Consider the following 26,398-nt stretch of genomic DNA (forward strand, 5'->3'; position numbering starts at 1 on the left):
AGGCTTGAAGAAGCAGCTGGAGCTGAAACTCTGCTTGGCATCTACAGAGCAGGCTTTCCTCACAGAAGGCTGCCTTGCCAGGTGTCTGTAGGTCTCAGAAAAGAACAGAGCTGTGGAGGGAGGGGCTGGCAGAAGGGAGCTCTCTGCCAAGGATGTCAGGAAGACAGATGTATAACGGGCTCCTAAGGCTCACTGACTTAGCCCAGCACCCCAACTGGGTTACCTGGTCTATACTAAGGTATGGAGTAAAGTCTTCACCACTTATTGAAGACACTGGTAGTAATTCTGCAAGAGGTTGATATGGCTTCTGCAACGAAAGGAATCTATGTCTTTAGGGAAATGCTGCTGTACGATCCTATTCCTGAGTCTTTGATGTGCCTTGGGAGGAATCTGGGGTGAGGAACTGTATAGCATCTCCCTGATAATTGGCCGCAGGATCTGTTTTACCAGCAACAAGTGTTGACCTTTCATGGGAAAAGGCTGATTTAAACCATTTAAATAGGAAGGAAGATCTTTTCTAGGAAGATGGATCCTGAAAAATATGTTTAGTTGATTTTAGCGAGGTGAAAATGCTTCATGGAAAGACATGGCAGGGACTGTGATAAGAGCCCTCAGACACAAAGAACCCTCTACCCCATGCCCATTTCTGAGGAGGCCTGGTGGGCTGTGGCTGGGTCAGGCCTGTGTATGTTTGCAGGGGAAAGGGCCAGGGGGTAGAAAGGGAGTGGTGGGCAGTTTCTGTCCAGGGCAAGAGCTAATGCAGAGATGGAACTCAGTGATCTAATTCCCTTGGCTGGTCTATGTCTGGTGTGGGATAGGTAGGAGAGGACCCTGATTACCAAGACCTGGGATGTAGAAGTTTGTTTTTTTTCCTATTTTCCTTTTACAAAAAAACAAAAACAGGGGCGCCTGGGTGGCTTAGTCGGTTAAGCGTCCGACTTTCGCTTAGGTCATGATCTCGCAGTTCGTGGGTTCGAGCCCAGCGTAGGGCTCTGTGCTGACTGCCAGCTCAGAGCCTGGAGCCTGTTTCAGTCTATGACTCCCTCTCTCTCTGACCCTCCCCTGCTCATGCTCTCTCTCTCCTGGAAATAAATAAAACATTAAAAAAAAAAAGTTAAAAAAAAAAACAAAAACAAAAACAGAAACAAAAACCCCTTCAGTCTATTTATTTTCTGGGGCACCTGGGTGGCTCAGTTAGTTGAGTGTCCAACTAAGGTTCACGTGGTTGGTGGGTTCAAGCCCTGCGTCGGTCTCTGTGCTGACAGCTCCGAGCCTGGAGCCTGCTTTAGATTCTGTGTCTCCTCTCTCTCTCTGTCCCTCACCCACTCACAATAAGCAGAAAGTGTTTATTCTCAAAGTTGTTTTAATGTTTATTAACATTAAAAAATACTTATGTTCTTTCTATCTTCTTTGTGTTTGTTAAAATGACATTATAACAGCATCAGTGATCAAAACAGGACACACGGAGTCCTGTCACCTGGTCATCTGAGTGTGTGTCTCTCTTCCAGTCCTTGTCCTTAAGGGAATGCATTTTCATCTCACTGCAACCAAAGCATAGGTACAGTTTTATGTATTAATTTTTTCATTTACTGTTATTTCACAATATTTTTTATGTGATTGCACTGTCCTCATAATTACAATTTTGGTTATAAACTTTTGGTTGCTTGACCTTTTTTTCCAAGTGAATGTGCTCTCATTTGGACATTGTAAAACTTTTTATATAAATAGTGCAGATAAACATCTTTGTGCTTTTTCTTTCAGATTCTTTTCTTAGAAGCAATTTCTGGAACTGGGTTTACTCTTTCAAATGGTATGGATGCTTTATGGCATTTGCTGCCCCTTGTCTGGGTCTCTGCCATGTCCACTTCTGAGATGCCCTGTAGGGCTGTAGAATGCTGCACTTGACCCGCAACCTTAGAGTGGAGGGGAAGGGGCTGATGGTGGTCCAGCTTCATTTTTACCTAACAGCTCCCTTTGACTCTAGTTCTTTGTCTTCCTCTCCATTTGTCTCTTTGTCGCCTTCTTCCCCAGGCCCCCTTCTGATGATTTCCAGCTTCCTCTTCTGTGTGCTATCAGGATGTGGACATCTCCACAGGCAGCTCTGGTCTCTTCCTCTTTGCAGGTCTGGCCTTCGCTGTCTTGCTCTCTGCTGCCACAGATCAGCACAGTTACATGCAGACTTCCTCCCTTCTCAGCAGCTCCCTCCCACTCAACCCCCTGGAGGGGAGAGAGGCCCAGGAAAGCCATGACCTGGGTGTGGAGGGAAGTAGGAAATTGGTTTCACAGTCAAGGGCTCACAGATGTTCTTTGACTGGTGTTAGTTATTGCCTGCTTTCTTCCTTCATGTCTGTGTCATGAATTAGGCACACAAGCTGCAGAGAAGACCAGAGCAGCAAGCATCCTTGGGCACCAGAAACCTCTCTGGTACCTCTCTAGAAATTACAACACTTAGAACTGAGAGGACCTTGGAGACTGCCTAGTCTCATCCCTTTATCTCACAGAGGAGAAAACTGTGTGGCACAGAGAGTGACTGTCCCAAGGCTGCTCAGTGAGCCCCTCCTCTCCTGTAATTGTTTCCTCTCCCAGCCACATGCCACATGGAAACTGGGCCCCTGTCCTACCTTCATCCTCATCTCCCGGCTGACTAAACCACCTCTCTCTTTAAACCTTGCTCAAAGAAGCTGTGGTAATAGGTAGACAGGACACCCTTCTTCCAGAGCCACTTTAGTGAAGGTAGCTTGTTGACAAGATGCAGTATTCCTCCACTCCATAAGTGTGATGTTGGGCACAGCAAGGGGACCTGCCCTGACACCCACCTGGGCAGAGAGAAGCACCACAGTGTAGTGGTTAAGAATACAGAGATGGGAACCGGGTGCCTGGGTTCAAACCTTTGAACAGAGGCTCAGAGAGGAAAGGAGCAGGGGAGCCAAAGGCTGAGACCAGTCCAAGTCTCTGCTCAATTAATGAAAGCGTGACTCCAGGCAAGTTAATTAACTCCGTGCCTTCATTTTCTCACCTGTAAAATGTGAATAATAGGATTCACTGAGTTAAGAAGTAGAAAGAGCTTGGGAGAGTGTACTTATTAATGAGTTCTACCTATATAAATGTTAAAGGAAAGACAGACAGAAAGAAAGAAAAGAAAGGAACCAACCAGGTAATTTAGGCCAGCTATGGATAGTGAGGAGCCAGTATGAAGAGAGATAGATAGGCCAAGCTTTGAGGAAGTAAGTTTTCAGCTAGGCTGTGAAAGGTAGAGTACCCCTGCCTCTAAACCTTAATTTTATTTGCTGTGTCTTGTTCAGAGTTCCAGAAAATTTGGGAGACGGTATAACCATGATGGTAGATTCTTTTTTCTCAGCAAAAGACGGTGTTTTATGTGATGAAGAATGTAGCTTTGGGTAGCCCAGAGCACTGCAGCCATCTTGTGAGACCTTAGGCTAATCATTAAGACCTTTGGGCTTTCGCAGTGGGGAGCGAGGTCTGGTCATTGCTGTATGCACACGGCCCCCTGACAGTCTGCAGGAGAGTGGTCTGAACTCTCCTATCCTTTCCCCATCATGGAAACAAAGCCAGGAAAGGTATGACTGCCAGCATGCTGTGGGTCCCCTGTGTTTGGGACAACAGAAACGCACGTAATAGGTCATTCTTTGACTTCCGGATGTTTACCTTCTCATGAAAGGTGAGTGGCTCTACACTCTTCACATTTAATGACTTATGGAGCTAGTATTGGAAGCTGGCGCACTGGGCTTGGTCTGGGAAATTTCCCTTGTGTTAGTATTTTTTCCTTCCCCACCCGCTGACTCAGGCCATCCGGGAACTCAGGAGGCTAACGCTTGCTCTTTTTCTGCTAGCCGAGATGCCGCGCCAGTTTCCCAAGCTGAACATCTCCGAGGTGGACGAGCAAGTCCGGCTCCTGGCAGAGAAGGTGTTTGCTAAAGTGCTCCGAGAAGAGGACAGCAAAGATGGCCTGTCCCTCTTCACCGTCCCCGAGGACTGTCCCATCGGGCAGAAGGAGGCCAAAGAGAGGGAGCTACAGAAGGAGCTGGCGGAGCAGAAGTCCCTGGAGACGGCGAAAAGGTTTGTCTCCACAAGCCAGAGCCCGTGTGTACCGAGGCGCAGCCCCAGGCAGGCTGTGGGCATGAGATAGGGGGCCTATCCCTGGGAGCTGAGGTTATTCCTTAACCAAGACCCCTCTATTCCCCACTTCTTTCTTGAAGGCCGTTTCCAGGCCTGTGTTTGGCAGAAAAGATCAAAAAACACTTTTTTTCTGCTGCCATTTGAACAACACATAATGTGCATAAATACACACCATTTGCAAATGACTGTTCCATAATCTCTTTGGAAATTTGAGGATTTGTTGGAAAACATCAATTTTACTTCTTTTCATCGCTTGACAAGTACTTTGCATTATTAAATAAGTCAGTTCACTATGTGCCAGGTGCTGTACTGGGCATAGAGGATGCACTAATGAACAAGATATTTCTAGTCCCTGCTCTGGTGATCTTACAGGTAGTTGGTCTAGACAACAATTAAGTTATGGGACAAATTAAATTTTTTAAATGGTGAGTTATGATAAATGCTGTATCACTGAGGGTCTAACCAGAAAAAAACCCAGAAACCACTTAAATACTGGAAGGAGGATTTAAAATTCTTCCTTTTTTAAAGTTCATTTATTTTTGAGAGACAGAGTGTGAACAGGAAAGGGGCAGAGAGAGAGGGAGACACAGAATCTGAAGCAGACTCCAGGCTCTGAGCTGTCAGCACGGAGCCTGACATGGGGCTCGAACTCACAAACTGTGAGATCATGACCTGAGCCGAAGTCAGATGCCTAACAAACTGAGCCACCCAGGTGCCCCTGGAAGGAGGACTTTAATTCAGGGAATGGTTGCTGAGGTGGCAGAGAACTGAGAAGACAAGCAGAGGGCAGGGAGGCAGGCCGGAGACTCGAAGCAGTTACAGCAGCAGCTACCACTCGAGGCCGCAGGGATGACAGAGGGAGATGGGGCTGCTGGAGCCCAGGGTGGAGGAGTTAGAACCCTGGTGGCCTTTTTAATGGAAAATGAGCCAAGGAGGAGAGGCAGCAGCTACAGAGATGCTTCCAAAGCAGAGATGGAAGCAAGAGATACCTGGCTTTAATCTTTCTGGCACCTTCTTGCTTCTCCACTGGTTGCCATTGGCCAAACCTAGCCAGAAGCCAGCTAACACAAATCCAGAAACACGGAGTGGGGATGGGTGGGAGGTTGAGGAGTGGATCTGAGGACAAGCAGTCCTAGCATGGGTGCTAGTAAGTAGGTGAATAAGTTGTTGAAAGAGAGAGAGAGAGAGAGAGAGAGAGAGACGGAGAGAGAGACCTGAGGCTGGAGGGATAGTCAGGGCTCAGGTCAGACTGACTGGTCTTGTGAGACGTTTGGATCATAGTCCAAGTGCAATGTGAAGCCTTCATCCTTTCAGTTGAGCTCCCCCAGGAGAGCGGAATTAAAGAATTGAAGAGGTTTGAGAACCTGTCTAGTAGGGCTTTAGTCGGGTGCCTGGCCCGCCAGCACACTGCAGACCTCAGAGCTAACACAGTAGAACGCGAGCCTTAACTGTGACCCAGTCGCCAATCACGTCCTTGACTAAGATACTTCCTTATTTTTAAAAGCAACCCTTTGCTTTCTTGGGAGTAGAGAATTTCAGTATCTCCTTAACTTTTGGGGAAAGAAGTAAAAAGTTGAGTACAGGTGTAAAGACTTCCACCTTCCATTAAATAAGTGAGGGCCTCTGACCCACGGAGTGGAGGAGTAGTGAGTGCCAGCCTGTGTTGGGGCGGCGGGGGGAGTGGCTGGAGGCCCAGCAGTGTGTTCATCCCTAGAGGGTCAAGAAGAGCGTGACTGTAGAGGCCCTCATCCACACTGCACTGGCTTAACAGAGGCCTGGCTTTGTGAACCGAATGATATGCAGGACCCTCTGTGTTGTATGAATTGAGCATTTTAGACCCTTAATAATGAGAAGAGAAGAAGTCCTGGCATTTTTTATTATTGAGAATAGTGGGGTTCTGAGGCCAGTTTCCATTACAGGGTGACCCTGAGCCTCACATCTGCAGAAAGAGAGTGTGCTCTTCTGATCAATGCCTAGGCTAACAGCAAAATGGAAACCTTCTTACTCTAAGTCCAAGTGGTGCCCTGTGGTTTTCAGAAATTCCTCCATAGGCTCCTCTCCAGAAATCCTGTTCTGTCCCTGCTTGCTAGGATGTGATGGTCTTGGTTTGCATCTTTCTGCTGCCTAACACTGGAGGCTCCTTGAGTTTTGTATCCAGGTCCCCAGGGTCCAGCCTAGGGCTTAGGCCATGTTGGTGAGCAGTGGATGTGTGACAGAGAAAAGTTGTAATAGCCTCACAGATAGTACATCAAGGTGGCTACAGCTCTCTGGACCACTGTGTTCTGCCACTTGATAGTATGTTCTCTGACCTTAGAAAATTAGGAGACCTTGCTGTGCCCCAGTTTCTTTCTCATCTATAAAGTAGGGATGGTAACAGTAGCTACTTTTGTGGGGTGTTGTGAGGAATAAGGGAATTGACATGGAAAGGGCCTAGAATAGTGTCACAGTAAGCCCCCCGTAACTGTTCACTATTTGCCCGACTTCCTCCTGAGTAGACGGCATCTGCTACTGCTTACTGTGGGCTCAGTGCTGGGCTGGGTGGTCTGCTTTCATTCTTTAATCCCCACATCAAGCTTATTAATTGGATATTCTTATTGACTTCCATTTTGCAGGTTAGGAAACTAAGGCTCAGAGAGGTTAAATTAACCTGTATGAAGATGCAGAGCGAGTGACAGGAGAGAGTAGAACCCACGACTTTTTTTTTTTAGTGTTTACTTTTGAGAGAGAGAATGCATGCGTGTGGGGAGGGGCAGAGAGGGGGAGGGGCAGAGAGGGGGAGGGGCAGAGAGAGGTAGGGACAGAGTATCTGAAGCGAGCTCTATGCTGACAGCAGTAAGCCCAATGCAGGGCCTGAACCCACCAACTGTGAGATCATGACCTGAGCTGAAGTGGGACACTTAACCAAGTTGGACGTTGAACTGACTGAGCCACCCAGGTGCCCCAAAGAACCCACAGTCTTTTGAATCTAGAACCCCACACTTTGATCATGAGGCTATTCCATCTCTAGGCAGGGGTGAGTCTTTGGTTCCACCTGTAGATACTGGAATGACACTGGGTGCTGCTCTCCAGGGTATCATTGCCGGCTTTTGAATGAAATAAAGGGAAGCTGGGCCAAAGCTCCCTGCTGCCCACTGGCTTCTTTTCTGCCAAAGGATGGACTGATCCTTGGACTACCTCTCAGAGCAGTACATCCCTAATCTGTCTTTCAGCCTCACTGCTGCATAGAGGCACCGTTATGCAATCATTCAGATGTGGACGGTCCCTGGAGAAACTGAACCCTCTCCCTAGCTTCCTCGTTGTCTCTGGCTCCTCCCTGACATTCTGGAATATAAGTGCAAGAGAGTATGAACATCTCCTGTTTATTCTTCCTTCATATGATAAGCTTGGTGATCTTGTTTCGTATCATGTGACAGATTTAAGGAAGGAGCTTAGAAGTGGAGAGAGGGATCTCTCCAGGCAGGGTCATTGTGGTGACTGTGAGCTCAAGCGTGGGAGTCAAGGCCACTGGGTTCAAATGATGCCGGAGTCTTACCACTGAGTGCCCTTGGGCGAGGTCTTCACTGCAAGGGCCTATTTTCCGGTCTGTGCAATGAGGATAATAAAACACCTACCTTGGAAGAATTAAGTGAGCTAATATGCATGGCTACTTAGGAACATCATTAGTGTTCTTGTTTCTGTCATTATTATTTGACAGTCACCAGTGAGGGATGAAACTATGAAAAGCAGACATAAGAATTTGAAGCACAGCAGTCTTGGGACAAAGTGCCTTTAAGCTCATGACCGGGTAACGCGGTGATGACTCTGAGTCATCGAGAGAACTTGAAATTATGTTCAGCACGCTCTGATTAAGATACAGGAATTATGAATTTTATTAAAAAGGCCACATCATAGTTGTTATTATTTTAATTAGGGTACAAAAGGGACAGACTTTGTCTGAAAAATATAGCTTTCTAGAACAGCTGCTTTCCCAAGTAAAATAGATAAAGAGATAGTTGTTATGAGTTGGGCATAGTACAGCTACAGTGTTATTAAATCATTTTGTTTAATGAAATTTCTTTTTTTTTTTTTAAGTATTTATTTTTTCGGAGAGCACAAGCGGGGGAGGGGCAGCAACAGAGGGATTCTGGGGAGGGGCAGCAACAGGGGGACTCTGGGGAGGGGCAGAGACAGGGGGACTCTGGGGAGGGGCAGAGACAGGGGAACAGAGGATCTGAAGCGGGCTCTGTGCTCACAAGCTGACAGGCTGACAGCTGACAGCAGTGACCCCAATGTAGGGCTTGAACTTGCGAACTGCGAGATCATTATCTGAGCTGAAGTCAGGCACTCAACCGACGGAGCCACCCAGGTGTCCCTATTTAATAAAATTTTTTAAATCATGGCTACATAACTTTTAAAATTCAAGGCCATTAACAAAGGAGATTCATTTAAAACTGTTTGATTCATCTGCTTTTAAAGTTAAGAATAGAGAGGATTAGGCCTCATTTAAAAGATAGTAAAGATTATACTTCCTTTTGACCTCTGGGGGCTTTGAGGAGGAAGGGCAGTGGGAAGGGAGCTGGCAGGCAGTGGAGACCTACACTTGGTCAGGAGGGAGCAGAGGGGGACAGTGGCAAGGAGGGCAGGTTATCAGAGGGAAGTGAAGGGAGAAACAGGGGGTTGAGATTGTGAGTTTTTACATCTGATAGGCATCAAAGCCACACCCACCTGAGCAGGTCACTGGTCGCCTGGTGGGCACACGGAATAAGTGTTCTCCATGGGGCCCAAGCGCCTGCCCATCACGGAAGTGCACCATAGTCAGCTGTGCCTGCTTTCTCCCTGCTGGATAGGCTGGGACCTCTGGTCTCAGTCACTGCTCCCCTTTTTAGGCCACGGCTCCCCAGTCTCACATGAAACACTGCAGTGACAGTGGAAGCAAGAGCAACAGCTAGGCCTCTGGATGTGGGGAATGCCTGCCCCACCTAATGGTATTCCGATTAAAACTGTGAGTAAATCTCCACGCTGGTTTGTGACTCTTGCCCCAAACATTTATTTACAAATTTTAAAAAATGTTTATTTATTTATTTTCGAGAGAGAGAGAGAGAGACAGACAGACTGTGAGAGGGAGAAGGGAAGAGAGAGAAAAGGGACAGAGGATCTGAGGCGGGCTCTGCACTGACAGCAGAGAGTCTGATGTGGGGCTCGAACCCACGAGCCATGAGATCATGACCTAAGCCGAAGTTTGATGCTTAACTGACTGAGCCACCCAGGCGCCTCTCTTGCCCCAAGTCTTTAAAATGGTAATTCTCATCTGGAGAGGGAGAGGCTACCAGAATGATCTGAGTATGTGGGGGGTGGGGGGAGGTGTTCAAACAAGCCTGCTCCTTCTGAAGTGAGCCCTCTACCTTTGAGAATGATGCAGGGGGACGTCTCTGACCCTGCTGCTTCTCTGCTCCCACCCTCAGTGTGATCAGGTGTCTCCTCTGGCATCCCAAAGTATCTGGAGTATCTCACACACCAACCAGTGTTGTTGTGTGACAGTCTGCTGAGCTGTCTGGCCATCTCTGCCATCATCAGTCAGCCCTTGGAGTCCAAGGTGTATTTTCTATCTTCTATCCTGGGGCCTGGCACTTGGTACTTTATTGAATAAAGTGACTTGCTATACACAATTGAGAGCCTCTGGTGAAAGGTTTGGTCTGGTGACTTTCCCTGCCTTCAAGTCCTCTGGACAGACTACATAGGGGTGGTGGGCTTCTGAAGGTCCTTGGAAAGATGCCGGCTATTCTCTAGAGGATTGAAGAGGGCCTTGGAGTTCTTAACTTAGGTTTAACATATGAATCAAATGTTATTACAAGAAGGCTCTGGGGTGCCCAGCTGCTGAGGAGGGCTAGAGAACAGAGCAGGGTAACGATGGGGACATGGGGACATAATGAATGGCAGGAGTGGTCAAAGGCCATAGAGGTGGGGCGGGAGGGGCGCCAGGGAGGTGTTAAGAAATACCACAATAATAGCCCATGTGACCAACTCATGTCCTTGGCCCGTTTGTGCAGGAAGGTTCTTGTGGTCCAGAAGTGCCATCTGCTTCAGAGATGACAAAGCTGCTCCTTGGGCCCTCAGGCCTGGCCTGGAGCTGATGTTCTCACAGCCCCACACCCTGCCAGCTCTTTGGTGGGAGTGAGTTTCTGCCAGGTGGATGTGTGGGTGGGGGAAAGAGGGGGCGTGCCAGCCGTGGCAGAGAGAACTGGCTTGCTCTGTTGCCCCATGGGCGAGCATGAGGTACAACAGGTGGGACTGTGGACAGACAGATCTTGGCCCATCATAAGGAAATGCTTTCTAACAGTGGCAACAGATCATGTTTTGTTCACCTTGTTTGTGTGCTTAGCACTGGCCTGGCCCAGAGTATGTGCTTGGTAAGTGTTTCTTGAATAAATGATTGATTGCTGATATCTTATCCAGAAATGTAATGAGCTGTCTGTCAGTGGAGGTATTCAAGCAGAGGCTGTGTTAGTGACAGAACCGGGGTGTGTAGTGTTTAAAATCCTTTCCAGCTAGGACACTCCATGGTTCTATAATCCAGATAAAGCTTATTTTATGCTTATTAAAAGACAACTTCTTTTATTGCTGTTACACATGTGGGGCTTCAGACAGCCTTGACAGGTGTGTGGACACACACACACATTCAGTCACTCACTTGCTGCTTTCCACCTTTGTTGGCTGAGCCCTGGTTGAATAGAATGGTACTAGATACGGACCTAAGGTAGACAGAATTTCTAAAATGCACCCCATCCACCAAAGATGGCCCTTCCTAATCTCCAGACTCTCTGAATATGATGAGACATCACTCAGCGATTATACTGTCGTATGTGGCACAGTAGTAGACTTGAAGATAAGGAGGCTACAGAGGTGGACCTGATCTAATGACACATATATAAAGAGTGGGGGCCTCCGGCTGGTAGTAGAAGGAAGTCAGAGGTTTGGAGAACAGAGGCAGCTATGCCTGGCTGTGAAGATGGAGGGGACTGTATTCAAGAATCAGAGAGCAACCCCTGCACAGTAGCCACCCAGGAACGGGAACCTCAGCCTTATGGCCACATGGAACTGGATTCCACCAACAGCCTTGGATGAGCATGGACTCCAGATAAGAGCTCAGTGATGCCATCATCTTGATTTTAGCCTTTTGATACCTGGAGCCTAGAGCCCAGCCAAGCCTACCCAGACTTCTCACTTACACAACTGTGAGCCAAGGGGCCTCTGGGTGGCTCAGTCGGTTAAACATCCGACTTCAGCTCAGGTCATGATCTTGAGTTTCGTGAGTTCAAGCCCTGCATTGGGCTCTGTGCTGACAGCTCAGAGCCTGGAGCCTGTTTCGGATTCTGTGTGTCCTTCTCTTCTCTGCCCCTCCCCTGCTCGCACTCTGTCTCTATCTTTCCCAAAAATAAATAAACATTAAAGAACTATGAGCCAATAAATGGGTGTGGTTTTAAGCCACTAAGCTTGTGGCAATATGTTATGTGCAGCAATAGAAACTGAATACAGGGCCCTGTCCTTGGGCTCCATTTAGCTTTTCCAGCTTTCTGAGATACAAGCTTAATGGTTAGCCCTCTAGTTACCCCAAGCCCTTGCCCAAGGTGAGCAAGCCCTGAGGCGTTGCCCCATCTGTTTAACCTGTCCCTTGTGCCTGAAACATCTGAGATCCCAGCCCCGGGATGTTCACATGTGACAGTCTAGCCCTCGCTTGAAGACTCAAGACAAGAGCCATAATGGATGTCTTCAAGAATAATTCTTTGGGCACCTGCTGGTGGGTACTGGGTTCCTCACTGAGGCAGAGGAATATGGACATTCCTAGGACAAGCCTGGTGGGCTCTTGGCTTAGGCAGCCTTCCAGCTTCCTGATCAAGGTGGGCTTTATTATCTTTCTTACTTGTTGCTCACCTTAGCCGTTACCTTGCTTCTCCTTGGTGAGGCCAGCCCTCAGGCAGCATTGGCTGAAGCATGGGGGGTGAAGTTGGCAAAGAGATAAAAACACTGAGCTGGCAGGCATGTGAATGACACAAATGCCAGAGTCTCATGGGGCCCTGCTGAACCGATCAGAATATTAGAGGGAGCCCAAAGTAATAGCTCTTCCTGTAGGTGTGAACACCCAAAAGATGCCAAAGTGAGAACTGTATTGCTCAAAGTGAACCTGCCTTTGAGGAATGATTGACTGGCATGAGTCAACATCTTCCTTGGGGGTAGGTTGCTTGGCTCAGCTCTGTGGAATGGATGGATGGCAGGCTGGAGAGAGCCGGGGTTGCAGGCTCCTGGAGTTCAGGCTGTTTCCTGAACAGCTCAGTGCATCTGTTATGCAGGGCCATGGGTGAGGCAAAGTCAGACTCTTGAAAAGGGGCTGCCTCTACTTTCCAGGTGTAAACAGCCTTGCCCCAAAGAAGTGATAACACAAGTGGGCAGATAAGGACCTGAGAGCCATGACAAGTGTTGGGTGTGTAGACAGAGGAGGTAAATGTGGTTCCTGAAAAATTAGCAATGGGCCTGTGAGGAGACCTGGTCAAGTGTCAGGAGGAAGACAACCGCTTCCGGGTGACACATGACGCCTGTTTGGAAATCAACCAATTTCTCTGCCACTTCTAGGTGTCATGGTATCTGGAGTAGAGAGGGGTTCTATGGGTCTGTGGGTCACTGAGGCCTTTGCTGGTGGCTGTAGGCCCTGGGTATCCTGCTGGGTCCTCAGCTGTTTCTGGCATTGGGCACTGCTGGGTGCCTATGCTGGGGACTGGGGTCATTAAAGGCAGAAAGAGATCCGGGAGAGGGGAGTGCTCATGGTTTTACCTCATTGCGGGTTAACTCCCTTCCTGGAGATCCTAGGACTTGGGGTGGTGAGTGTTCACAAATCACTGCAAAATAAGCATGAGCTTGTGGCATTTTAGAACCAACCTGTGCCCATTTCCCCAAGAGTTTGTGAAATCATCTTTTGGTGCTAAGTGACCAAAGGGACCTGAAATTGATGCTGATCGATCTCTTTCTCATAACAGAGATACAGATCTGTGCCTGCCCAGAAGTAGTAGCAGCCAGGGTAGCACAGAGTAGGCACAGGAAAGTGCAGAGGGCATGACAGGGTGGAGCAGGTCCCAGAGAGGCAGTAGGCTACTGACTAACTGCCACTGTGACCTTGTGCAAGCCCTTTTCCGTCTCTGGACCCCTGACTCCTTCATGTAAAAAGGTGGGACTAATTGGTCATCATGATCTCTTCTGGCTCCAGTGCCCCAAATTTTGAATGCTTTGAAATACAGGGTGTTTGTTCATCTGTGACCCTGTTCATTGTCCTTCCTGAGCTGTTCACATGCTGGGATTCAGAGTTTGGGTAACGTGACATGGTCCTCACTCCCCCTGCCCTCAGTGTTAGACCCCTGCAGTGTGGTCTGCTCTCTGTCTCTGAAGACAGTTGCCTTCTCTAATGTTCTGTGTGCCATGCACAGGCCACGACCATTCTCAGTGACCACAGGGAAGGGTATCTGGAGGACTATTGTGTACCTCAAGCAGAGAGATGTGTGTGAGAGGAAGGTGTAATTGGCAACTTTAAAAGAAATTTTTTTTTAATGTTTATTTTTGAGAAGAAGAGAAATGGGACGGGCAGGGAGAGAGGGAGACACAGAATCCAAAGCAGGCTCCAGGCTCCAAGCTGTCAGCACAGAGCCCAACGCAGGGCTCTAACTTACAGACCATGAGATCATGTCCTGAGCTGAAGTCAGAAGCTTAACTGACTGAACCACCCAGGCGCCCCTAATAGGCAACTTCCTAACGGTAGGGTCAGTACCAGTGATTAATCAGAGGGAAATTCTCCCACCACGTTACAAAGACTCTTTATCACTTGCCCCAATTAGTGGCTGATGTTTCCCACTTTTCCTTGTCCTTGGCTTTTAGAAAGAAAAGTTTCAAGATGATTCGGTCCCAGTCCCTGTCTCTGCAAATGCCGACGCAGCAAGATTGGAAGGGCGCCCCGACAGCTAGTCCGGTCCTGTCTCCCACTACCCCCATGTTCTCTGGAGCCACTTGCCAGCCCACGCCAGGGCCCTATGCCATGCCCGAGTTCCAGCGGGTCATCATCAGTGGAGATTACTGTGCTGGGGTAAGGTGTCTCCCGCTCCCCACTCCCTATGTGCTGCCCTGGGGGTTGTATGAAGGCTGATGTGCCTTGTGAAGAGACCGGGGTCCCCCAGGCCACTGGGGACATGCCCAGCCCTGAAGCCTGTTCCAGTCTGTGGGTATCTGGGAGGTGGTGGGCAGGAGGCACGGGGGTCTGAAGAGAAGGAGGGTCTTAGTAGAGGTTGTGGGGTATGGTGTGTCTAGGGTGCTGCTTTTCCCCCTTGAGGGGGGCCTAGGGTTGCAGGTTAGCACATTGTGGCTGTGGCCTGCAAGTTCCATGTGTTCCCTGGGCCCAGAATGCTGCTCTCTGTCCCTGCAGCCCACTGAAGAAGATGCCAGCTTGGACCCTTTAGTGTTTCCAACTGCTGAGTGGACTCGAAGTCCAGGTTTGCTTGAAATCAGTTACTGCTGGTTCAACTCCTCCCACGTGATTAGGCTCAGTGTCCTTAAATACAGGCCAAATTCTCCCAACCAGGAAGAGAGGGTCTTGAGGAGAAAGTGAACAAGCTTGGTTTACACCAAGTCAGTTAACTCAGTCACCAAAAATGTGCTGATTTTCCTGGTTGGATGATGCATTTTTATTGCTTACTTCTTCTTCTTTTTTTTTTTTTTTTTTTTTTTAATAGCGTTTATTTAATTTTGAGAGACAGAGAGAGACAGAGTGTGAGCAGGGGAGGGGCAGAGAGAGGGAAACAGAATCCAAAGCAGGTTCCAGGCTCTGAGTTGTCAGCACAGAGTCTGACATGGGGATCCAACCCATGGATTGAAAGTTCATGACCTGAGCTGAAGTAGGATGTTCAACCAACTGAGCCACCCAGGCTCAGTTGTCTTGAAGAGAAATATCAGTTAGTGCCAGGATTAAGTTTGGTTCTATCTCCCTGGCCCTCAACCTGCTACCAGTTGACCTCAGCTCACCTTGTTCTCTCTTCTTTTTAACAGGGGTTTTAGAATATATGATACATCTGAGAAAGCAAAGTGGCTACTACTCTTCTTATACATTTTCCTGTAGCTTTAAAAAATATGTTATTTGTTTGAGGCAACCCTTGGTTTTGGCTTCTTGTGTGTTCTTACACAAATAATCTACAATTAATTAGGCACATATAATTTGTTTATTTTTACACAAATGGTAATTTACACATTATACTGAGTCTAGCACGGTACATCTTAGAGATAATATCTTTATCAGTAGATAAAAGACTTCCTTTTTCTTTTATTTTATATAAGTGCATAATATTCCACTGTGTGGATGTACCACACTTTATTTAAGTTCTTATGGGTGGGAATTTTGTTGGATTGGAAACAGTGCAGTCCTTCCCGGAAGAAGCAGTATCCCGGCCAGGAGTCCTTAGTGTCTGCCTGGCCTCTGACATGTGGGAAGAATAGGAAAAGAGGGAGTAGAGGTAGACTGAGAGCCAGCGGAATGGGAGGACATTGGCCTGGTACAGTAGCTAGCTTCTTTCCATTGGTCTCCTGGCACGGAGCCCCTGAGCTGGGCAGCTGGTCCCTAGAGAACTATGAGTCCATGAGACATAGGCTGACCTTGCAGATCACCTTGGCCCCCAGTAGGCCTGCTGTTGTCATGGGGCCTGCAGTGTCTATAAGTTGGCTTGTGACTGCTGGTTCACTGGGATCCCAAGTACCCTTTCTAGCCATGGCCTTGCCATGCTGAGTCCGTTGGCTCTGCAGAGTGTTTGGCTTTGTCATTGGCAGGGACATATTTTTGTCTAAGGTTCTCAGGTGTTTGTGTCTGCTCACCTATTCCTGCTACTCTCAGAAGCCATCCATTGGAAGGTGTAAAATGGAATTAACACACTCTGTGGGGACATTTGGAATCAGGAAAATAGAAGCTTCTTTCTTAACCAAAGCGAGGAGCAGCATTTAGTGAAAGTATAAAAACATGCACAGGAAAGATATATACCAACTTCCTTCCTCTGAGGCTGGAGTGGGGTGGAGGAGCAGGAAGGGTAGAGTTTTAGCTGTATCTATGATGATTTATTTATTCACATATATAAGAGATCTGGAACAGTAATGAAAAACATTAAAAGTTTTAGCTCTGGAAGGTAGACACATGAGCGTCTGTCATATTATCTTCAGTGCTGTCTTTACGCTTAAAATATTTTAAAACTAAAAATGATTTAAAAAATTTTAATGTTTATTTATTTATTTTGAGAGAGAGCAAGAGAGAGTGAGTCGGGGAGGGGCAGAGAGGGAGAGAGAGAGAGAGAGAGAGAGAAAGAAAGAGAGAGAATTCCAAGCAGGCTCTGCATTGTCAGCACAGAGCCCAATGTGGGGCTTAAACTCATGAGACCATGACCTGAGCCGACATCAAGAGTCAGATGTTTAATTGACTGAGCCACCCAGGTGCCCCAAAACTAAAATGATTTTTAATTAAAGCAGAGAGGAAACTTCCAGGAACAACCCCTACCCCCCACCCCGGCCCCTGTGCTCCACCAGCATCTCGTACCTCCCTCTACTGTGCCACTTACCTCCTGTTATGACTGTCTGTTTAGCTGGTTGTCTCCCCAGACCTGTTCGGGTTTCTGCTGCACACATCCTTGCCAGATGCACAGAGGTTAATGAGCCCACGGGAAGGTGGGGGTTTATCTCTTCCGTCTTTGAGTACGAGGCAGCTCTGGAAAAGCAGAACATGCTTGGACTTCGGGACCCAGTCAGATCAGAATCTGAAGTTTGACTTTGTATCTTCTGGAGAGTGATTTATCTTCTCTGGGTCGTGGTTTCCCCATTAATAAAATGGGTTGCCGTAAGGACCAAAATGAAATCTAACACTTGTCAACAAGCACTTGTTGCCTGGGTGAACTGAGTGATTAACAGACTTCTCAGAAGCCAAAGCAAAGCAGCAGAATGAGCGTGCAGAGTTTTTATTTTTCCCTCTGAAGGACCCATGTATTTTCTCACATGAAAGCGATGCTATGCACCCCCATCAGACATACGTTCCCGGCCTTGCCTCTTCATGTTCAGGGTGCAACAACGGGCTTGTGGTTTAATCAGCAGGACCTGGGGCCAGCCTTGGGGGTGCAGGCCATAGTACCTGCCTCTTTCCTAGTCTCTGGCAGCCCTAACTCTCCTCCTGTGTCAGGGGTTCCCATACCACCCCTGAGCTAAGTGACTCACTAGGAGGACATCTAGGACCCAGCGCACATTTGTACTCGGGCCTAGGATTTATTAGAGCAAATGGATGCAGAGTGAAATCAGCACCAGGAAAAGGTACAGGGGGTGGAGTATGGAGGAAGCCAGACTCCTCTCCCCATGGAGTCACCAGAACATACTTAATTCCATCGGCATTGATTTATGACAAGTTTGAAGTGTCATCTACTATGGAAGCTCATTAGAGACTCTGAGCCCAAGGTTAATAAAAACCTTGTTTCCCAGACTCCTGGAGGAAATCAGGTGTTTGACAGAAACTAACATAAACTGTACAGTTTAGGCTGGGGGAGCTGCTCAGATGAGTCAGCAAGTGGTAGGAATGCCCCTGAAACCCAAGTTCCCAGCCACGAGCCGAAAGCCAACTTTGCAGTAGGTTTTGCTAAGGACAGTGGTCTCAGGTCTGCTATGTGGACTCTTCTCTGCACACCCCCTTCTGCAGATCACTGTGGAGGACTATGAGCAGGCTGCCAAGAGCCTAGCCAAGGCCCTGATGATACGGGAGAAGTATGCCAGACTTGCCTACCATCGCTTCCCGCGAACCACGGCCCGGTACCTGGGCCATCGGAGGGTAGACATTGTGCCGCTGGAAGAGGGCCTCCCAGGTGGGTGCATGTGGGTCCCAAGTGGGGCACTGCCCAAGAATTGGTCAGGACTTTGTACTGGCTGGATGTATTTCTCCCAGGTGGTGTTTTAAGGGCAAGGCCCTGGCATTGGCTTCCTACACCCACGATTGTTGGTCTCCCCAATGTCTGATTCTGTATGTACTGTGTGCCCGACTCTGGGCAGAGCTGAGCAATAGAAGTTAAGAGAGAGACGAAAGATAGCCCCCGAGCTAGAGACTCCTCCAGGGACATAGGCCATCTCATCCTGGATATTTAAAACACTACCACCAGACAGTAAATGTTGAGTCGCTGGTGGGGTGGGGTGGGGATAGATGCAAAGTGCATGTTCTGGGGGCAGGGAAAGTAGGCTTTGAAGTCAAACACCCCTACATTCTGGTCTCAGCTCCACCACGTTCTTGGGCAAGGTATTTCACCAGACCTCCGTTTCTCAGTCTGTAAAATGGGAATAATACCTATGCCTTGGGCCTGTTCTGCAGAGTCTGGGGAAGAGGAGGTCAGAGACGGCAGGATGGTTTCTGGTGGAATCTGGCCTGTGAAGGACATAGGAGCAGTAAAGGCTGTGAGTTAGGTAATGTGAAGGTGGTGGGGGGGGATCAGATGAGGGTCTGGTGGTCTGTGCTAGAACCCACAGGCCTGGCTGCCCACTGGGTGTAACTGTTGTCAACAGGTCTCCTCCTGACTGAGTTTCCCTTGAAGCTCTGAGACCTGGACTTTGAGCATCTGCTGCCACCTGGGACCCTGGGTATATCTTAACCCTATGGGGCCCATTTCCCTATCTGTCTGAGGCAAGTTGATGCCATCTGCCCCAGTTTTGGCAAGGGCAGACAGGAATGACTGTCAGATGTGTACTTTATACAAAGCAGAGTCCCCAGGGGGCTGGGCATAAGCATGGTGAGACAGGCTGTGGCTTCTTGGAGGCGTTGGTCCTGCCTGCATCTCACAGGCCCCTGGCACATTTTAGGGACTCCTGAGCTAGCCTGGGGCTGTGCTGCTTCAGCCCCTGTGACGCCTCACTCCGGTTCTGGGACAGTCTGTTCTGAGCACTGAGTGGGGGACACGGATTTGGGACACTGCCTTGGTTGTTTTCTTTGATGAAGATTCCAGGGATTGCCCCTGGCTCTCGCTGGCAGCTGTGCAGATGGGCTCTATGTGAGTTGGTTGATCTGTAGAGTTGAAGCCTCCCGCTCTCCTGCTGAACTCATCCCCTGGCCAGAGACGGAACTTATCAAGAGTCAGGAATACTCATTACAAGAACAATGAGAATAATGTCCTCTGATTTATGGGTCAGGCATTACTGTTTTAAAGCATTTCTCATACCCACGTTTGCAGCCTTCGCAACAGCCAGTTAAGGCAGCTGTGTTATTCTCAGATAACCAGAAAGGATTAGAGAGGCAAAGTGGTTTGTTCAGTCTCATAGCTGGGAAATAGCCAAGAGGCATTTTCTGCCTCCTGTGGGTTAACAGCTGTGGGGACAGATAGGTCTGTTGTTGACATTCTCTGCCCTGTGGGGAGATAAGCTGCCTATTCTGTGCTCATTTTGGGGAGAACGATGGCTTTTCCATGTAGCTTTTTGGGCTGCCCGGGGCTCAGGAAGATGTGGGAGGACAGGGATGATTATTCCCACTGGGCAGTCCCAGGTGCTGCCTGTTCTTTTATTAGGAGAAGACATAGCTGCCCTTTTTAATGTGCCTGGCATTGCTGTCATGCCCAGGAGGCTGGAATTCATTTCAGTTAAATTAAAAATATTTACTGAAGTGCCAACCATGTACCAGGGACTGTTATAAGAAATGGGGATACAGTGAAACAAACCAAACATATACTACCCAAGATAAGTAAGTGAAATTTACATAGTGGTAAATGCTAACGAGACAAAACAAAGCAGGGAGGGAGATATGTGATGTCAGGGCAGGTGGGAGTGGGTGGGGTGGTTGGGTTTTAGAGAAGATGATGGGGGTGTCCCAGAAGACTGAGGAATGTGACTTTTGAGCTCCTGTGAGCTCAAGAGGTCCAGGGCACTTGGCCATCACTCAGTCCTGTTTTGCAGACTTCCACCCTCCCCCCCAGCCCCAGGAAGACCCTTACTGTCTGGATGATGCTCCCCCCAACCTGGGCTACCTGGTCCGCATGCAGGGGGGCATCCTCTTCGTGTATGATAATGAGGAGATGCTGGAGCGCCAGGAGCCCCACAGCCTGCCCTACCCTGACCTGGAGACCTACACGGTGGACATGAGCCACATCTTGGCTCTCATCACGGATGGCCCCACGTAAGCCAGTCTTCTCCGAGTCTGCCTCTCTTTGCATGGGGGCTGTTCTGTAGAAAGGGGCTGGGAAAGGCCAGGTCACCCTTTTACTCTGGACTTTCCCACACTTAAATCATACCAGAAAGAAGGTACTTGCCCCCTTCCCCGGGGTTTGTGGGTTCTTGCAATGATTTTCCATTATAGGCTGGTGTGTTCTTAGAGTTGGTACTAGCTGTCTCTTCTGCATCCAGATGTGGAACTTCTGTTTGCTGGTGACCACCTGTGTACCTCAGAGTGGCTGCTTCCCTCTCCCCAGGCAGGGCAGCGGCCTTGTGGAGATAGAGCCACCAGGGCATTACTACAGATGGTAACAGAGAGGTGAAGGCTGTTGCTTCAGGCATTGGGTTTCCCATGTTTCTGGAGGGGAGAGTGCAGGGAGCCTGGGAACTTGGTGCCACGCCCCCCAGGATGCTCATGGGCTTGGCTGAGCTAACCTGTCAGGCGGTCAGTTGTCTCTCTGCATTTGGCCCCTCACTCCTCAGTGAGCACTGCAGCCTGTCAGCAGAGGAGGGCTGGCCTCTGAACCCTCAAGTGGCTGTGCTGTGAGTGTCCAGCCAGGACTGAGAAGCTAGGGGAGGGAAAGGGTGCTGGCCACTGCCGAGGGACCTCTCTTGCCCTGCCTTTAGTTTTTGCTGGGAATGGTGTGATGCCAGTTTCCAAGAGAGGGAGCAGGCCCCTGGGGAGTGGGCAGAGTGGGTCTCTGTCCTCACTGAGGACAGAGCTAAGACCTGGGAGGGGAAAAGGCAGTTCTCAGCAGGCTGACCTCTGCCATGTGAGGAGGAGCTTGGAGGGGAGGCCTTGGGAAAGAGGGTAGGGGGAGAGCCCTGGCTGTTCCAGGAGGTATGTAAACAGGGACTGTCCTGTCCAGGAGGCTGTCCAGGCGAGACCTGCTGGGGGAGACACTGAGTGAGATAGCCTTTGAAATCCCTGTGACTCAGACTCTTCAGGCATCCTTTGTGCTCCGCTCTGGGGCTTGCCTTAGTCAACATGATGGTGACGTTCCAGGGTCGGCAGCTGGTCCTTAAGAAAGTCCGAGTGATTGCTTGCCACGGGAACTGCTGTTTATTTGGGGGCCACAAGGAAGCAGGGTGGCGTGACTTGTGGTTGAAGGTTCTGTGTGGCTTGGGCACAGGCATGTGGCCAGACCCCTGGGTTGGTTGTGGGCTGGCAGTAGGCCAGGAACAGTGAGTGTTCCCACCCCTGGTGGCCTTTGCCTGCTGGTGAGAGCATCAGTCACTGCAGAGATTTCTGTCCTACTAAACATCCTTGCATTCCTAATCTGCCCATGGTACAAAACATCCTCTGCTAGTCCTGAGACCTTAGAGTTGAAGGGTCTTCAGGTCTTGGGGTTTGGGGAATGTCATTAGATCACAGGATGCTTCCTCTCCATGTTTCCTCACCTTATAGTTTGACTGTATTCCTGATCTTCTGGGGAGACTCTTTTTAAAGAATTGAAGGTGGCTGGGGATCAGTGGGAAGACAAGGAAGGAAGGGATGAGGAGGGAGACTTTCATTGAGAATCCACTCTGCTCAGAGTTAGGCCCTTCACATGCATAAGCCCATTTAACCCCCACTTCAGTCTTGGGCATTGCCATCTCTGTATTGGCTCATAGGAAACAGAGGCTTGGCATGAATCGCCTAAGTACATAAAGCTAGAACTCAGAGAACCTGTGTGTGTTTGCAAAGTCAGCTTTGCACTGCCCCAAATGGACTCTGCTCATTTCGTGGAATGCATGGAGGTAGTTCTACAGGTCAGCCGGGTCTGCAGAAAGCTGGGACCACCACATTCCTCCCTGCTGCATCCTGACCTTGCACATGAGGGCTGGTCCCCACAGCCACTGGAGGTCTTCAAACTGAACACCTCAACACCACTTCTCCTCAACTGTGGTTTCTCCCCACTTGCAGGAAAACATACTGTCACCGGCGACTGAACTTTCTGGAATCCAAGTTCAGCCTTCATGAGATGTTAAATGAAATGTCTGAGTTCAAAGAGTTGAAGAGCAACCCTCACCGAGACTTCTATAATGTGAGAAAGGTATGTCAGTGGGCCACTTTTGAGAGCCACCCTTCCCACTCCCCTTCCTAACCCACTGGGATGCCCTGGGTGAGTCTGGGACTGGTCCCCTGTGTGGCCTTCCTTGGCCAGAGGATTGTGATGTGTACATGCAGAGGGAAGACTGGTGAATTGCCTTCCTTCTTTCAGGCCATGCCTCAGACGGTACTGTGTAAGACTCTAGGTGGAAACCTCGGTCCATGTCATGTATCTGTTGGAATGTGCCCTCTTCCTCAGAAAATGGGGTATGGTCTATTGGTTAAATGTCCTAAGACTTGAGGTCAGGCTACTTTTATGGTAGAGGATGTATTACATTCATCATGGAGAGAAAAGGCTGTTATGACCTCTTTGGGCTTGGGAGTTTGTGGTTTTGCATTCTTCTGGATCAGTATATTTAAGGAAAAGATCCGATGTGCTCCTGTCTCTGCCACTCCCCTAGGGTAGACGGGCAGGCTTAGCCTAGGCTCAGGGGCCCGCGGCCTGTAGGGGCTGCCGCTGGGGCAGATGGGTATGTTAAATGATCATGGATTCCAGCTTTTCCACTTTCTTCCATTCACGAATATCAGTGCTAAGCATGAGGTGTTTGACGTTGAACAGGAGTCACTGCCCGTCCCCAAGAATTTCCTAGCCCAGTCCTCTCGGTGTGATGTTGTGGCAGAGGTGGCTTTCAGGAAGTGGCCAGAACTGAAGAGTTCACTTAAAGAGTGAGTCGGAGTCAGCCTGGAGGGGGTGGGGTGGGGGGCAAAGGAATGAAAGGGATGGTGTTCCAGGCAGAGGACACAGCATATGCAAAGACCAAGAGGGGAGGGTGCAATGAGAGGAAGGACTATGTATGCAGCATGATAGCAGGTGGTGTAGTGTGACAGGAGCTCAGGTGCTGGGGGAGAGCACGGTGCTGGGCTGTGGGGAGAGTGAGGTGGCAGAGGTGTGTAAGTTTCTGGACCAAGTGGGGCCCCTGACATTCTCAGAGGAAGCAGGGAGAGGGGAGGGGGGATGGTAGTATTCTGGGAGAGGAGCTCATGGGGGAAGGGTGGGGATTAGGCTTTGCCTCATGGCCAAACCTGAGCTGAGTCACAGTGGGGTCCTCATCTCCACAGGGGCCTCTGTCCTAGATGTGACCGCTTGAGGACTGCCCCCCCCCCCCCTGGGGTCAGCTGCCTTGGCCTGGGGTGCAGGGAGGATGTGGCTCCTCTGTGGAGCCCAGGCCTCCCTGACCTGACTGGGAACACTCAGCTGTGATGGATGGAAGGCCTCTTCCAGGGAGGCCCCAAGGTCGCTTCCGTTAAGCATCTTGTGGTCTGGCATGGACTCCCCTTGGTTGGGACCCAGAGCCTTGAGAATGAGAAGTAACTTCAGCTCATGGGCTGTGAGGTTTATGGAAGTTGTCTCAGGGGTTCCAGATAGAGGTGAGAGCATGTGTTAGAAATCACCTGCCTGGCACCCTGACCTTTGAGCACTGTTTGCTACTTCTCTAAGAGCCTCAGGTGTTCAGACAGGTGGATGTTTCGAGCACCACGCCAGGCCCTCTTAACCCTGCCTGAATGCATTACATGTGCCCAGATGGGTGTCTGAGGAAGCTCCTTGCCCAGCCCACTGCAGCCCTCCCTTCCACATGAGTGCTCTGGGCGTGACCACTTCCTGCTGCCTGGGGCTAAGGTGTCCTTGCTGACTGTACTGGCTTGGACACTGTTTGCTTTGGAGGTGGGGTCCCAATGGGTGTTCCTGGGCCAAACAACTGCTCTCTGGCTGTGATGCGGAAGAGGGTCCTTGTGGGGGCAGTGGTTACCTAACCCTAGCGGTTCTCTGTCAGTCTGAGGGTTAATGTGCTCTCCAGATAGAGATGGCCTTGACACCTGTGCTGTGACGCAGTGGCCTGTTCTCTGGCACCACAGCAATGCATAAACACGGGCCCAGATCTGCTCCAAGTCAGGCCTCCTGAGTGCTGGCTTCTCTATCTTACGTTGGAAGATGCTTTTGTGGAAGGAAAACTGGCTTTTCTAAAACCCCAGATGGCCTGGGAGGGTGGCCTCCATATTTCCAAGGTAGCTATCAGTGCTACGAGGGCAGGCCAGGGCTGTGCTCTGGGGCAGAAGCTGTGCGTGGCCATGGGTCTGTGTGTTTGTGAAAGTACCTCGGCATCACAACGGGTCATGTGTCATGACACCACAGGGCCCAGCCAGCAGGACTGTATAACTGAGACATTTGTTGTTTGCTCAGAGTTAAGAACCTGGGCTGAGTGTGTTTACTGCTTAAGAGTTGGGTAAGATTAGTCCTCAGTCCACTTTGGTTTACGAGGCATATCAGGCATAGCAAATAGGCTTCATCTTCTGTGCCAGACCTGACCATTTGGGAGTGGCTACTCCCAAAGCTTAGTGGAAATGCTGCAATTGATTAGTGATGTCTGACATGCAGGTGGAAATGGCCAGTGTGGGCCAACCCTGTGTCTCTACTGTTTGCCTACACCTGGATCTTAGGTCAAAGCAAGGAACGTCCTGGTGTCTCCTGGTAAATTGAAAACACTGACATCCAATGACAGGCTCTTTTACTTGTTCCTAAAATAATCGCCTTGGATATTCTGAAGTTTGGATTGGATGTTTCCTGGATTGTCCAGTTGTTTTCTTCCTTCATCTTGTGACTCGTGGGAGTAAGGACAGACTGCACCCCCTGCAGTGTGTCATTGGTATGCTAGAGGACACAAGCAGAAAGCCCAGAATGTGCTCTGTCATGCTGAGGTAGTGGAGTCCAGCTGCGTCCGACTGAGCTAAGCCAGGCTGACCTCTTGTGTGTCCCACATGAGGCCAGCCTGTTCCTGAGGTGACTGAGCCTTTACAGTGTGCTTTGAGCAATGTTTTAGCTTTTGGTGTTTTGAACTGCTTAATTTCTCTGATGTCTAGTGGTCTTTCTGATTGGAAGTGGCAAGATTAATGGCAAGAAGGGCTGGGATGAGTCAGTGATGCTGTCAGTGACATGGGCTGGCTCAGATAATGTTCACAGAAATTCAACAGATCAAATGTCTAGTTTGGCATGACTTGGAGATGAGTGGCCAGCTGTGGATAGCATTCCCTGGCCAGAGGTCAGCCGCCTCCTCATCCCAGCCCTGGCAGAGTACCCAGTCAGCTACATCAGTAACTGCAGAGCCTATGAGGCTGCTGCTTCTCTCCCTGGGGACCTCCCTGAGGCCTGTTGGACTCGTGCAAAGGGCATCAGGATGCCCACTCTGACTTCAGGCCATCCTTCAGATTAGCCAGGTCTCTGTTTCCTCAGGGTTGGTGGCTGACAGGAATATTCCAAGAGAGGTCAGTGGGAAGAATGGTGCCTTGTGGGGCATTTGGTGGGCTTTAGGGTTATATGAAGATGTGAATATCATCAAGTGTTCACCCATCCATCCATTGATTCAACAAATACATCATATTAGGCTCTGGGGTGGGTGCTGAAGACTTAGGTGCATAAGATGAGGTCTCTGTCCTTGAGGACTGTGTTTCCAGTCTAGTAACAGAGTAGATAGGAAATTTATAGAGTGATGGCAAGGACATGTACAATAATGGGAGTGTTCATGTTAGCTTTCCCAGCTGGGCAAGGGAACAACTGGTCAGTGTGCTGAGGGGGTCAGGATTGGCTTCTAAGGAGGAGGAGGTGGTTAGAAATCCCCTGTAGGTGGATGAGATTGGTGAGGAGGAAGGAAGGCATGCCAGGCAGAGGAGACACATGGGCAAAGCGACATGGTGCAGAATAGCACAGTCTCTTAGGTACCTGTAAGTGGTACGTCATGGCTGAAGCATAGAGGCAGTTGCAAGGTGGGAATTAAGGGTGGAAATAAGCCTTGAATCCCAGGCTTTGAGTTTGAGCTTTATCTTGAAAACGTGGGGGCCATTGATGGTTTGTTAGCTGGGGAATGGCCGGACAAAATCTACATTTAAAAAGATCTCTTGATGCTATAATGAGGTGAATTGGGCAGCAAAACTAGAGGGAGGACCAGTTTCAAAGCCTAGAGGAGAAACTGGGGG

At 49.4% G+C, this 26,398-nt stretch overlaps 1 protein-coding gene across 7 annotated transcripts in view; it reads left to right on the forward strand.

The window, feature by feature from the left end:
- The window catches only part of AMPD3 (adenosine monophosphate deaminase 3), a 46,035-nt gene that overhangs the window by 6,192 nt on the left and 13,445 nt on the right, over positions 1–26,398 (forward strand). For 3 of the 7 annotated variants that reach the window (XM_039244594.1, XM_039244598.1, XM_039244597.1), the window contains 6 exons: positions 1,762–1,810; positions 3,852–4,077; positions 14,032–14,236; positions 17,858–18,020; positions 20,086–20,305; positions 22,247–22,376. In XM_039244594.1, coding sequence (XP_039100525.1) covers positions 3,857–4,077; positions 14,032–14,236; positions 17,858–18,020; positions 20,086–20,305; positions 22,247–22,376 — 939 coding nt within the window. In that variant the 5' untranslated portion in view covers positions 1,762–1,810; positions 3,852–3,856. Of the gene's footprint in view, positions 1–1,272; positions 1,559–1,761; positions 1,811–2,085; positions 3,680–3,851; positions 4,078–14,031; positions 14,237–17,857; positions 18,021–20,085; positions 20,306–22,246; positions 22,377–26,398 lie in introns of those variants that run through there. The other 4 variants (XM_039244593.1, XM_039244595.1, XM_039244591.1 and 1 more) reach the window with 4 other exon arrangements.

This window comes from Hyaena hyaena, unplaced genomic scaffold (genome assembly GCF_003009895.1).
Source record: "Hyaena hyaena isolate Hyena2069 unplaced genomic scaffold, ASM300989v1 scaffold_245, whole genome shotgun sequence".
Lineage (NCBI taxonomy): Eukaryota > Metazoa > Chordata > Mammalia > Carnivora > Hyaenidae > Hyaena > Hyaena hyaena.